Raw genomic sequence first — 14,051 nt, forward strand, 5'->3', positions numbered from 1 at the left:
TGCTGAACTCCCAGGATTTGTCTCCTAAACATTCAGTCCAAAATTCTAGTTACTATCTATTGTGGCCCAGGAGGATAGGTTGAAAGTCCCATCAGAGACAATGAAGAGTGCTCATGATTGGCAGGCAAGATGGTTGTTGAGTGGCATGAGCTGTTGATTTTCTTTGCAGCTGTTGAGAGCACCACCCCTGTAGCATTCCTAGTCTTTGCTGCCTGAGGAATAATATGCCTGTGTCAGGAATCAGTCCCACTCATCAGCACAGAACCTTGCCAATTGACCACAAGGCCAACCCTTTCATTTTGCTTCTAACTTGTACAATTATTCCCATCAGTGAAGTTAAATGCAATAAGATACATTAATGTACAATAAAACTACACTTTTAAATGCACAAAGGTCAGGAAATGGAAAAATAAAGGTCCTAGTCACATTAATTTGCCCCATTGCACATATATACTAGCTTTGATATATGTACCTAGTGGGGCAAATTCTGTTTCTGACGAGATTCCATCCCATTTGAAGTCTGTTGTACATTGTTATATCTTTCTGAGACAGTCTCAGTTTCCTTATAAATGTCTCCAGTAGCAGCAGTTCCACTTTCCTCCGTGTGGTGTGTCACAGGGAAGTGGGGTCATTAGATTACTGAAACCCTAATAGTTACCTGTGACATGCTGAAAAGTGATTCCTTTTTTAATCTCAGAACTATTTTTCAACTGTAACAACTAGTTCTAGTGACATAGATACATATGGAAATAGCTGCACAGTTTCTTGAAGTGCTGGTTTTCTTTTAAATAGGTGAATTTGTAATTGTCCCTAGAAATAATAGTTAAAACCACACTGAAGATGAAAAAAAAGTATCCATTTATTAAGTATTATTAGTATTACATTTGAAAGAACACAATGAGTAAGAATGCATACCATATAGCCATTAAAATTCAGAAATGAAAAGTATCTGCAGAACCACTGTTCCTTAGAGGAATTTGCCACAAAAAATAAAATAGCCTTTGAAACCATAGACCTATTGATTAATGTATTATGAGTTAGCTAACTTATGCTAATGATGCATATTTATCTGGAAGAATGAGTAGAGCTGACTGGGAATATTTCACCAATATATTTGTTGTTGGGAAATTCCCATTTGCCAAAATTGAAACTTTTCATGGAAATATCGGTTTCAACTAAACTTTCTTCAGGTAGGTTTCTCAGATCCAGGATAGAATTTCTGGTGAGAGAGAAACCTCAGAACAGTCCAGTAGTTAGGACACTGGTGAACAGCTAATAGCCTGGTGATTGGGGTACTTACCTGGAATGTGGACGATCCAGTCTAAAGTCTCTGCTATGCCTAATTCAACTTGGGTCTCCAACATCCCAGGTGGGTGCCCTGACTGCCTAGCTATTCTGGGGTTCTTTCTCAATAACCCTTGTTGGAACTGTTCCCTCTGTATAAATAATTAAATATTATCTGGGCAAGAAAGAGACTGACTCTGGGATATGGGAGAACCAGCTTCAAGTCCCTACTCTGATATATAAATATCTCTACTCTGAATTAGGCTGACTATCACTTGGGTTTTGCATATCCCAACAGAATGCCCTACCCACTAGTCTATTGGCTATTCTGGGGTAGGTGGATCACTCTCTTTTTTCTGCCAACGTTTTTGAAAGGTCTCAGTTTTGTCCTGGTGAGGAACAAATGCAAATTCCAAATCCTCAACATATTTGGGGAAACAGAATTTTTCTGGCCATCACTCGTAATGAGCTTGAAACTCTTGGTGTTGGTGTCTCACCATCACAGACGTGATTGTCTCAGGTTGTGCCATAGTTACAGCATATGGATCCTACGGTGAGTGACAGAAATCTTTATTGGGTTTAAGTTTATTGACTGAAACCTAGTAAATATCATCACCTTTCCAGGAACTACTCAATAGGTTAAAAATATTGTTTATTGCATGTGAGAAACTATAGCTTTTTTTATAGCGAAATGATGCATTTGCTAGTTACACATTCATAAATAAAATCAGATCCAAGTCCTTTTTTGGCCTTGCTGTATAATGGTGTTGTTATCCTCACAGTAAGGGCTGTTTTTACATTCTGAAGTGAACACACCTTCCTGTTAACATAAATAAATGAATACAACTGTTTAAAAATAAAAAAATCCAAGAGACTAAGCAACCAGTAAACTGTTCTCTGTATTCCTTCATTCCTGCCCACTTGTCTAGGGTTACTGCCGTCCTCCCTCTGCTCCTGCTTTTGTAGTCCTGTCCTTTGCCTCTATTTTGCCTTCTGTATTGTAGATTTAGGGCCCAGTTCTGCAAACGCTTACTATCAGGAGTAGTGTCCACGCCTGTGACTGATTATAGTATTAAACACTATGCTCTGTAATAAGTGTTTGCAGGATTGGGCCACTATATTGTAAATGTTTGGGGGCAGGGTATGTAAAGGGATTATCATACTTTGGGTGTTATATAAACAATAAAACTGCAAACTCTTCGAGGCAGGGACTGTCTTTTTTGTTCTGTGTTTGTACAACACCTAGCACAATGGGGTCCTTGTCCACGACTAGGGCGCCTAGGTGCTACCACCACACTAATACTAATAATTAATTATCTTGCTGTTTTTCCAGTCATTCAAAGAAAGTAGTCTGTCTTATTAGTAAATAAAATATCTTTCAGACCGTATTGTACCTATGGTACAAGGCTGTGAATAGGATTCAGAATTAAAATACTGCTTTTATTCACAGAACGTGTTTTTTCCCCCTTAAACTTAAAGCATTTCAGTTCAAATGGATTTGTCTCCTGATCGTGTAAAAAGGCCCTTCTTATGGCAGAAGAAACTGCAAAGAGCTCTCTGGTGTTGTATTAGAAGAGCTGGACAGCATTTCTGGAGACAGGTGGATAATGAGAGGAATATATGAGGGACTGAGTGATTTGAATGGCAGAGCTGCTTTCTTTTGGGGGAGAGGGGGTGAAGAGAAATAGCAAATGGTGTCTGAAAGTAAAACAACAAGCAGTGTCTCACACTGGGCTTGTCTTCACTGCAGATTTAACTTGAGTTATAACACAAGTGTTGCCCCTGTCCTGAGTCCTGTCCACACACACAAACCCTTCATTCCAGTGCGGTGGTGCTTTTCACTTGGGTTGGCAGGCCCGAGACCAGGTATAGGATAAAATCAAGTGAGAACAATTTGCCAGCTGCTAGCACAACCATTCTGCAGTCTGGACACAAGCTAGTGCCACTGGAGTGCTGGTAGTCCTCCAGGCCTTCCCACAATTCTCCTGTGTGCCCAGAAAAGACAGACACACTCTCCCACAGTTACTAGGAAAATATTCAAAAAGCAGCCCATCTTACAGCAGTGCTGGGAACCCTGAGATGTGCCCTCTGAAGTCTTAGTGCTGCACACGAATGAGTGCAGCACCATGGTAGGTGCAGCAGTTCAAGGGTCATTTCACAGTGTGGCTGATCTGACTCGAGTTAGGCTAATGGAGAGAAGTAATTCCGTTTACTCTGCCACTAATTCATATCCATTATGGCAGAAGGGGTCATTCCTTTTTGTGGCAGGAGTACTTTGGATCTCAATCTGGGAGGAGAATTTCTTTTTGAACACTGGCTGGTGTCTCAAAGTGGTGGAAATTGTTCTTTATGGGGAGCATGAGCTCAAATGTATCCCTATGTAAATTCCACTGGAAATTACCTCAGCGATGAATTTAGCTGATGGTGTCTGAAAGAGGATGGTGTTTCTATTAATTTAGAAGAGAGTGGATCTCTAGTAGTCTTTGCCCCATCCCCTGGCCCTGGAATGTATGTATGGGTGTGTAGAGAAATGAACCACCATCTGTTTCTCCACAAAATCCCTATTACAGAAGAGCCTGGTGGCACAGGGGAACCTCCTGTCTATCTTGCATTTACAGCTGTCTCCATAGGCATGATTAATCAATACAAAGTTTGATACACGATATGCATCTCCTGTAGAAAAAATTTCTGTTTCTCTTGCTTCACAGTCATGTATGAAGAGACTGTGTTCATTCATTGTTTTCTCATTCCAGTGCAACTTTTTCCCCCTTCTAAGCTGGCATATAAAATTCAACAAAGTGCATTCTAAATAATATCCTTTCCTTTCTGCCCCTTTTACAGAATCTGTACCAAAACAGGTTCCTAGGCCTGGCTGCCATGGCGTCTCCATCTAGGAACTCTCAGAATCGGCGCCGGTGTAAAGAACCGCTCAGATACAGCTACAACCCTGACCAGTTTCATAACATGGACATCAGGAACAACTCCCATGAGATGGTAACCATTCCACGGTCCACCAGTGACACTGACCTGGTCACTTCAGACAGCCGATCTACTCTAATGGTCAGCAGCTCGTATTATTCCATAGGACACTCACAGGACCTAGTGATCTATTGGGATATAAAGGAAGAAGTAGATGCAGGGGATTGGATCGGCATGTATCTCATTGGTAAGTCCTGCCTGCCTTTGCATTTTCAATTGCTGTTATTTTTTAATTTTGAGTGTATTCGTGAACAGTAAAGTAAGGGGCTTACAGAACTTTCTTGGTCTAACATAGGCAACCTTATATACACAATTCTTCAAAAGCCGCTTTGTCCTATATTGTCACACAGTCCTGAGCTTCTTTTGCCTGAGTAAGCATTAACTAGGATCTTTAGGGCCCTGTCTACACTGTGGACAGTTTCCCAAAATTTCAAGCTAGTTTGATTTTAAAGCAGTTTGAATTTTTGGGGAAATGTCCCCAGGGTAGACAAAGACTAGGATTCCAAGTGTCTACCACTGCAAGTGCTTACTCACCTGAGTAGTCTTTACTGCAGTAAAACTACTCGCATCATTAAGCATTATGCAAGCATATAAGGTTTTGCAGAAACAGAGCCTTAGCCCTTTGAAAAGCATTGAGCAGAATGTCTTTTCTCTGTATAACCTAAGAATATTTAGATATGAGTAATAAAAATTAGTAACAACGGACACTTACCTAACTTTTTTTCTTCAGTACAAAATTAATATTTTTAAATACTTCATTTAAAAAAAATAGTTAGGAAATTTAAAATCTTTGGGCAGGATTCAGAACAGATGCCCTGAGGGCTTCATCCTCCAATGTGCTGAGCACTCAGATCTGATCCAGTGACGCACATAAGCATGTGGTTAAAGTTAAGCACATGAGTTGTCCTGTTGGCTTCAGTGGGGATACCTCACAGAGTCATAGAAATGTAGGGCTGGAAAGGAACTTGAGAGATCATCTAGTTCATCCCCCTGCGCTGAGGCAGGATCTAGTATACGTAGGCCATCCCTCACAGGTGTTTGTCTAACATGTTCTTAAACTCATGTGCTTAAAGTTAGATACGTGCTTAAGTGCTTTATTGGATACGTCCAGAATGCTCAGCACCTTGAAGGAGCAAGCCCTAAGAAACATACCAGCACAAAAAACAAATGGTCACTTACACCAAAAATCACACCACAGGCAGGTTGCTTCCAGTCCCAAGAGACCAGTCACTAACCCCAGATCAATTGGTAACCTAGATCTCATATCAACGACAAGACCTGTAGCCAATCCTGTAATAAACTACCTGAAGGTTTATTAACTAGGAAAAAGAAATGAGTTATTTACAGGTTAAAGCAAGCAAACATATGCACACAAATGAGTGATCATCTGAATCCTAAGAGTGACAGAGTTGTAGTGATCTGTCAATTCAAAGTATCTTTCAGGGTGGACGCAGGGGTAACCCCTGGGGATCTCTGCTTCAGTGTCACGCTGTCTGGAGTGGCTCACAACTGTGAGTGCCTCCAGACAGCCTGACACAACTCTAACAGGATTATGCCACTACAGCACAAGAGGCTGTCTACTCTGCATTTAATACAGCAGAATCCTGGCCAGCAGAGCTGTTTAACATAGTGCACTGGCTAATCAACCCAGATTCCATAGCCCCGACATTGGACCCAAGCATCAATCACTGTGAAGAGCTGTCAGTGTACCTCGCTGTTAAAATCAACCGAATATATATGGAGCTAGTTGGGAAGGGAAATTCTACCCATGACCAGATTGCATTATCCACCTCACCACCCCTGACTGAGTTACGCCCCATCACACATTCCAAAGGTCAAGACGCTCTGAAAATATTACAGCCACAATGAGTTAAACAGATCAATGCTGGATGCCAGTACTAATGGAAATGGTCAGTGGCTCCTTCAGAGCACACCTACCAGATTCCTTGAAAAATGCAATAGTTTGTCCAGGGCTCAAGAAGCTATCAGTCAACCTTGAACTTCAACTACTGTTCTGTCTCCAACCTCCCATTTCTGGTCAAAATCAGTTGGCAAGTAGTAATCACCAGAATATCAAAACCCTACCCCAAGCAGAGTTTTCGTCCCAAAAAGGGAAATGTGCCAGAGACTCCCTGAAGCTTGCCAGGAACTGCGCTATTGCTGTTCACTTTACATGGAAGGTGCTCAGATACTGCAGTGATGGACAGCAATATAAAACCCTAAAACACAGAGATTCTATGTACATAGTACAATAGTGCCGGGAATGTGTTCTTGTATACTTTGAATATGAAACATAGAATGGTACATTTTTCTGGTATAACCACCTGACAATTACCCTTGTAGTAGCCAGTAAATTACAAATTAACTTGTTACACAGTTAATCCATGGGAGGGGAAAATCCATGGATTCTTGTGGAATAGGTTTTCCCCGGATTTGTTCAAAGCTTTTTAGAATCTACATATCTATTTAAGAAGAAAGTGTCCTGGCCCTTCTGGATATGAAGGTAACCTTCACAATGTAAAATGATATATGGCTGGGTTTTTGAGTTAGCAGCCAGCCAGACTGGAACAAGAATACCAAAAAAACTGTGTGCTTCCCCAGTCAACTCAGTAGGGGATTAGCCTGGAAGCCTATTATCACCACTTAAATGACAACATTGTTAACTATTTCCATGTTGATGATCATAACCAGAAATGGTCAGTTAATGTGGTTGTGTGTTTAGCTAGGGGTGGTGTTATATCCTGTTATATTCTTTTTCATTTGAATTCATGGGAATAAAGCAGAAAGTTTTAAACATGGAAATAGTGTAATGTTATGTTAATTCATGAGATAACTGAGAAACTGTTTGTGCTCCATGGTGATCGTGCAGAGTGTTGTGGTATTTTATTGTTGTTTTTTAATAAAGCTTGGTCCAGCAGCATTAGTATTATTATTTACTGTTTGTGTTATCTAGGACCTAGGAGCCCTAGTCATGGATGAGAAGCCCATTGTGATAGGCGCTGTACAAACACAGAACACAAAAACAATCCCTGCCCCAGAGTTCACAATCATTTTCATTTTAATAAATTAGGAAATATCCCTATATGTTCTCGTTGGGTCCTGGTGTTGAAATGTATAAGGAACACCAGCAACAATCACAGAGAAATTTTGGAGATATCTGATAAACCACAAACTTGTAAATAAACCTTGAAAGGACACAGCGTTTGGCAACAAGGCATATCTGGTGGGTAGAAGATATATTCTGATGAAGAAGGTTTTCAAGAAGAGAGAAGAATGAAAAGGACTAGATCATAGTGGACAAGTATTTAGAGAATGAGACCCCTGGATGTTTTTGTGAAGGAATATTCCTATTCAGTGGTTAAAGTAGATTGAAACAGGAGAGGGGGTGCTCTCAGCAATCAGCATACCAACCAAGGATGTGGGGAAATTCAGGAAGAATGTTGCTTACTGAAGCCCGGGAGAGAAGTAGGAGTGCTTCCTCTGCTTTTACAGAAGGGGGGGGGGGGGTTGGTGCTCTTCCCCCCCCCCCCCCCCCCGCCTTACTTGAATCCCTGTTCAGATATTAGCTGATGGCAAGTTGGGAGCTCATCTTTATCTAAAGCTGGTAAAAGATAAGTTTAGAACTGATAGCAGAGTTAATGTCCTTCTACAAAAAGGGATTGTCATCCATGAGGAGAGGTTGTACAGAATAAGTTAAGAAAATGATGGTCATGTAATTAGTGTCCAATAATACTATTGGGTATACCTGTTAAAAAAGCTACATGGATTCCAGTGATAACAGAGTGGAGAAGTTAATACATCCCCACAATCAACAGCTGATTTTGTAAAAATGTGTGATAGAAGAGCATTAGCAAAGTTCATCACTTTGAGAGAAAACATGAATATGGTGTCTGTTAAAATATAGACTTTGTTTATCCAATCTGCTTTCCGATTGGCAATAGCTAGGCAGCAAGAACATGTGGATTCCTCTGACCCAAGAATGTGCCCTCCGAAGAATATAAAAGATATTCTGCCTATGGAAATCAGAGTTTTGTGTTGTTGTTAAGCTTGATCTTGAAGCATTGTAACTTCCCCCAAGACTTGCTTCATATGGTCCTTATTTCACTCATTTTTAGCATTAGGTATCAGCTGTAAAATAAATTGCTAGCTAGGTGTAACAGCGGTGTAACAGTTTTCCTAATGTATCTGTTTGTCACTTCTCAGGAGAACTATAACATTTCTAATAAACACAATCCTCCAAAAATATGTCCTCAGTCAAAAACACATGTAAACACTCAAAAGTGAGAATAACTACCCTGATTACACAACTCACTTGATGTTTAAAATCTCAGGGGCTGATGAAGGTTTCTTAGCAAAAAAGCTAACAGCAAAATATTTACTCTTTTTATGTGAAACCAATACAAATGTCATTTGTCTGAATAGCTAAGATTTACGTATTGGTATTTCCTATATAAATAAAAATGTGTTTTATTGGAAGTCTTGCAACAGGTGGAATATTTGCAGTTACTTATCTGATGGTTTTGTCTTCCTCCTTCACCTCATTTACTGTTAGTATATATTATGGTATAGAGCCTCTTAGAATTAATATGGACTTCTGGCAGCTGTGTATAGATAAAGAGCTATCTTCTAATTACTGCAGTTACATTTCAGTCGCTACTATATTTCACTGCTCTCCTCATATCAATATCTGCTATTGAATGGCTCATAAGAAGTGCCTAAATTAGACTTGATAAAGAAACTTTTGGCCTGGTGCCTATAAATACTGTTATTAGTCAGTGAATCCATTCGGAGCTAATATTGTGCTGTACGTACCAATAGACAATAGACTTTCTTCTTTCAGCAATTTCTTTAGGGAAAACAAAACATTTTAAAAGTTATTTAATAAAAGTTCTTTATATACAAACACTTTCCGGTCCAATTTCCTGTCCATATTTTCTTTTCAGTCAATCCTTTTCAAGTTTATATGTATATAAAAAGTTCTTGACCTAATTAGTAGTTGAAATTTAGCTTAAAAATGTATGATTTTCCCCTCTGCTCTAGTCTTTGATTTTATTTCCCCCCAAAAGGCAATTCTTGCTTCAGTCAGACATACCTCATTTTTTAAGGATTTTGATTAATACATTTTTACATTTTTCAGATTAATTTGATATTCAGAAGGCCTAATATTAAGCCTATTGAAGTCAATGGAAAAACACTTTAATTAACTTAAAAATGGGCTTTGGATCAAGCCCTGTTTGTACAATAGTTTTTCCATACATGCAGCGTGCGCAAGCAGATGATGTAACCCAAGCATTGTACTACCAACAGCAAAGAAGAGAATTACTTGTGTGATCTAGTGACCTGCATTTAGGATTGAGAACCACAAATTCCTAAATTTAATTCCCACCTCTGATATTGGCTTCATCTGTGCCCTTGGCGTAGCCACTTAACCTCTGTGCCTCAGGGCTGATCTACACTAGGAACTTACATCGGTATAGCTATATCGCTCCTGGGATGTGAAATATCTACACTGTTGAGAGATATAGCTATACCCACTTAACCCCCGATGGAGACAGTGCTAGGTCGATGGAAGAATTCTTGCATTGACCTAACTACTTCCTATCAGGGAGGTAGTACCTACATAGGTAATGTCTACACTGAAGTGCTACGGAATCGCAGCTGCAGCATTTTAAGTGTGGACATACCCTCAATGTTACGATCTGTAAAATAAGACTAATCACAATATCTGCCTTGAAGAGGATTAATTAACTAATATTAAGGGAGCTAATTAGCTAATGTTTGGAATGTGCTAAGTATTGTTAATATTATGACTAGCATTACATCATAAATGGATAACGCACTGAAAGAATGCAACCAGTGTGGAGGAGTTTTTGGCTGCTAGCTTTTTTCTCCTGTAGTTTATGTACATGGTAGAAAAATCATCACCAGGTATCCAAATATGTCCCTTTTAAGAGTATGTTTTCCCATGAAATAATATTCCAGACACTGTGAATCTCTTTTATGATGTGTGGGACAAATAGGTTTTCCAGGTCCAATGCAACAGTTGCCCCATAACCAAGAGAAGGAAACAAAGCAGGCAGGTGGGACTCTGGCTGCAGTCTTTACTATGAAGCCAATGGATCCCCACCTCACAGGGATGTTGTGAGGGTAAATATATTAAAGATTGAGAGGTGCTCAGCTACTACAGTGAAGGGAGCCAACCAGATAAGTGCCCAAAGTAGATACTGAGGCCAACATTGTATACGTAACAATCACTCACCCAGTGATTTGCTGATAATTCAATCAACTGAAGAGACCTGTGAATTGGAAGATGGACCATGGCCATGCTTAACAGTACACATTGTGAGTAGCCCATTGACTTCAGTGGGACTACTCACAGTAAGTAAAATTAAGCATGTGCATAATTCTTTGCAGGATCAGGGCTTAAGACAATCCATTTCACATAGGTTGTCAAACAGACTATGTATTTTTTCTGTTATGCAGCTTTTAAGTTCCCTTTCTCCATTTCATCCCATTACTCCTAAACCAAACCAAATAATTCCTTTCCCACCTCAGTGTTTACACATTTTAGTTATTCTTAGACTTGTAATGTCCTTCCCACACACGAGTTGTTGCATATACACGAGTTGTCTTGCATCTGAAGAAGTGAGGTTCTTACCCACGAAAGCTTATGCTCCCAATACTTCTGTTAGTCTTAAAGGTGCCACAGGACCCTCTGTTACTTTTTGCATATACATTGAGCTTTCTTAATTTTTCCTTATCAGTTGATCCCTCTGGCCCCCAAATTACTTTTGTTCACTGAACACCTTCCAGTTTGTTATGATTTGCGGTGGTGAGGTGCCCAGAACTGAATGCAATATTCTAAATACAGTCACACTGGGCTCTATAAAGATGCTTTGTGTTTTGATGCCTCTGTTAACTCAACCGTTTTCTGCTGCTATATCACATTGCAAACTTCTGACTAATTTGCTGTCCACTGTCACCCCTAAAAAAAATGAGGAGTCCAGTGGCACCTTAAAGACTAACAGATTTATTTGAGCATAAGCTTTCGTGGGTAAAAAACCCTCTTCCCCTGTGGTATATATCTTTCAGCATTGCTGCATCTTAGTTTTCTTCTTGCCATCGAGTATATATGTTTCACATTATTTCCCCCTTGCTATTTTAGTTAGCATTTTTACCCAGCTGAATCTGATTTCTTGCCCATATTTAAAATCTTTCAGTGTCCCTTTATATATTATATTTCTATCCTATGTGATGTTTGCAGCTCCTCCCATTTTAGTATTCTCAGCAAATTTCAATAGTATGCTATTGCCTCCTTTTAAGGTCTGATCCAAAGTCTATTATAATCAATAGAAAGAGTCTCATTGACTGCAGTGGCTTGGATCAGGCCTTTGATCCATTTGACCCCTGTGGTACCCCACTGTACATTGCCCCCTCCAAAATTCAGTATATTGTTGTGTAACATTGCTCTGTGCCTCATTCCTTCCAGTTTTCAGTTCATGTGACAGTGTTCATTATCCAGGCTGATTTTAGCTATGTTTGGAATAAGCTATTGTGAGACACTTTACATTTTTAGCAAATGCTCTACTAAAAACCAGGCATATTACATCTACCATATCAGTAAAGGCAATTTTGGAAATGCAGGAGCTTTAGAGCTGACAATATTTTCAGTATGAACCTGTAGCTGAGGCAGGGATGTCTGGGGGCTGCTTAGGCTTCACTGTAAAAAGAAACCATGGGCTGGCAGTGACACTGAAGCCAATTCAGAATAAGAGGATAAAGGTTTCAAAGGAAAAACAGAATTTGCTGTAGGTTGTGACATACTCAATCTGGAGAATGACCATCAGGGTCCCTTGGATTTTTTGTTTGCTGGTTTTCCTACCCTGGATCAGGTGATTCAGGCTCCAACTCTATCACTCCTGCTCTTTCCATTGCCTATATCAGCTTTTCTTAAAATAGAACCCCTGTGAGGTGGCCAAGAATTGCTGTAATTATGCTGGCTCTGTTTTCTCCAATTCCCCTCCCCCAAGTTTTCCTCTCCTCTTTGTCTTTTCTCCAGTCTTTATCCTCTCCACTCCGCTCGTTTTATTGTCTCTCTTTTCTCCTACCTTTTCCTTTTGTATTTCTTCCCTCTCCTCTAACCTCCTTTTTCTCTGCTATCTAAGTGGTGTAAATGGGGCTACTCATGCTCAAAGTTAAACATATACTTAAATCTTTACTGGATTGAGGACAGAGTGCTTGTAGAATCAAGCCCTAGTTCTTCAAAACGCTTCCCTGTAATAATCTTTGAGAGGACAGAAGCTTACTGTAAATACCAGCATTGTAATTCGGCCTGAGAATATGTTCTTCTTCGAGAGAAGTCCCTGCGGGTGCTCCACTCCAGGTGCTGGTGAGTCCCTGCGCCTTCACTCGGAGATTTGTACAGCAGTACCCGCACGAGCAGCGCATGTGCAGAGCCTGCCTCACGTGCTGCTGGTGCCTTAACAGCGCATGAGTGGCCATGACTCCTCAGTTTCTTCTCTACCGTCCCCGGCCTGAGACGGAGCTCAGCGGTCCCGCTTAAATTTTTTTTTCACTTTAGCATAGTTAGTTGTTAGTATAGTATTTTAGTCAGATAAGTTTTATTTCTTTGACCCTTTCTTCCCCCTCCCCCGCAAAAAAATTATTTTTCCTACCGTTTTTCCCTCACGGTTAGTTAGTGACTTTGCATGATGCCTGGCTCCCCAGGCTTTAAGAGATGCACTACGTGAAGAGAGGCCATCCCCATCTCTGATGCCATCCTCAATGTGTCCGCTGTTTGTGGGAATCCCATGTCCCACAAAAATGTGCCCATTGTAGCAAGCTCAAAGCCAGGGCACGAAAGAACAGAGACCTCAGGCTCAAGTTAATTTTGATGGAAAAGTCCCTCAGACCTCACCTCTGATCCAGGACATGAATTCTCCTCAGGACAGAGCCCTCCTCAGTCCAACCAGGACAAAAAATCCACAAAAAAACAGCCAGCTTTGTCACCTCACAGGGACCAGACTGCCGCCAAACTCTCCCCGAGCAGGTCTGTTTTGTCTGTGCCGACTGCACCGCGGCTCAGCACATATGATGCTCTGGGCACCTTCGGTGCCGCTCGTACTCTGGCTGCCACCAATATGCACCACTCTGGCTTGAAGTTGCCTTCCTCTTCTTTCACAGCACCGCCCGGCACCACAAAGGACTCGGCGCCACTTCAGGCACCCTTGTCTGTGCCGCACACGACCGCTAGTTCAGCCACAGCACCGACTCCTCAACCACCTCTGGCGATACACACGGTGCCACGCCAATCAGCACCAACCGACCCTGCGGTCCCGTCGCTGCACTTGGTGCAATACCCATCAGTGCCATCGACATTGGGGATTTGCTTTTTTGCCAACCCCGGATTCTCCCTTACTGGGTACAGATCTCTCACCGAGAACGTCGGCACCATACTGACAATTATCCCCTCTCCCCTCTTACTTTTCTAGTGGTGAGGATGATGAAGTGGAGGGAGTTTTTTCACCACACCACTCCTTCCCAATTGACACACCTACTAATGCTGGACCAATAAGATCAAGGTCCTCATATGCCAGGGACTTATCACCCTGGTATGGGCACCCTTGGATGGGACCACCCATGTCCTTCTCTGGACAATGGCATTATTGGAACCCATGGGAGTCCTACAGGAGACATTACACCAGTTGACACAGCCCATGGAGAGATGACACCAAATCTCCTCCTCAACCCTCACACACCTCTGTGTTGTTGGTACAAGAGGAACATGT

The 14,051-nt window shown here is 41.1% G+C and overlaps 1 protein-coding gene across 1 annotated transcript in view; it reads left to right on the forward strand.

Moving 5' to 3' along the window:
* LOC113407004 (E3 ubiquitin-protein ligase HECW1-like) overlaps window positions 1-14,051 on the forward strand; it is a 373,262-nt gene that overhangs the window by 102,923 nt on the left and 256,288 nt on the right. Inside the window, exon 2 of the mRNA XM_026654044.1 lies at window positions 4,126-4,450. Within this exon, the coding sequence (XP_026509829.1) occupies window positions 4,126-4,450 (325 nt within the window). The remainder of the gene's footprint in view (window positions 1-4,125; window positions 4,451-14,051) is intronic.

The sequence above is a fragment of the Terrapene carolina genome, unplaced genomic scaffold, assembly GCF_002925995.2.
Source record: "Terrapene carolina triunguis isolate 2854851 unplaced genomic scaffold, T_m_triunguis-2.0 Scaffold179, whole genome shotgun sequence".
In the NCBI taxonomy this organism is placed as follows: Eukaryota; Metazoa; Chordata; order Testudines; family Emydidae; genus Terrapene; species Terrapene triunguis.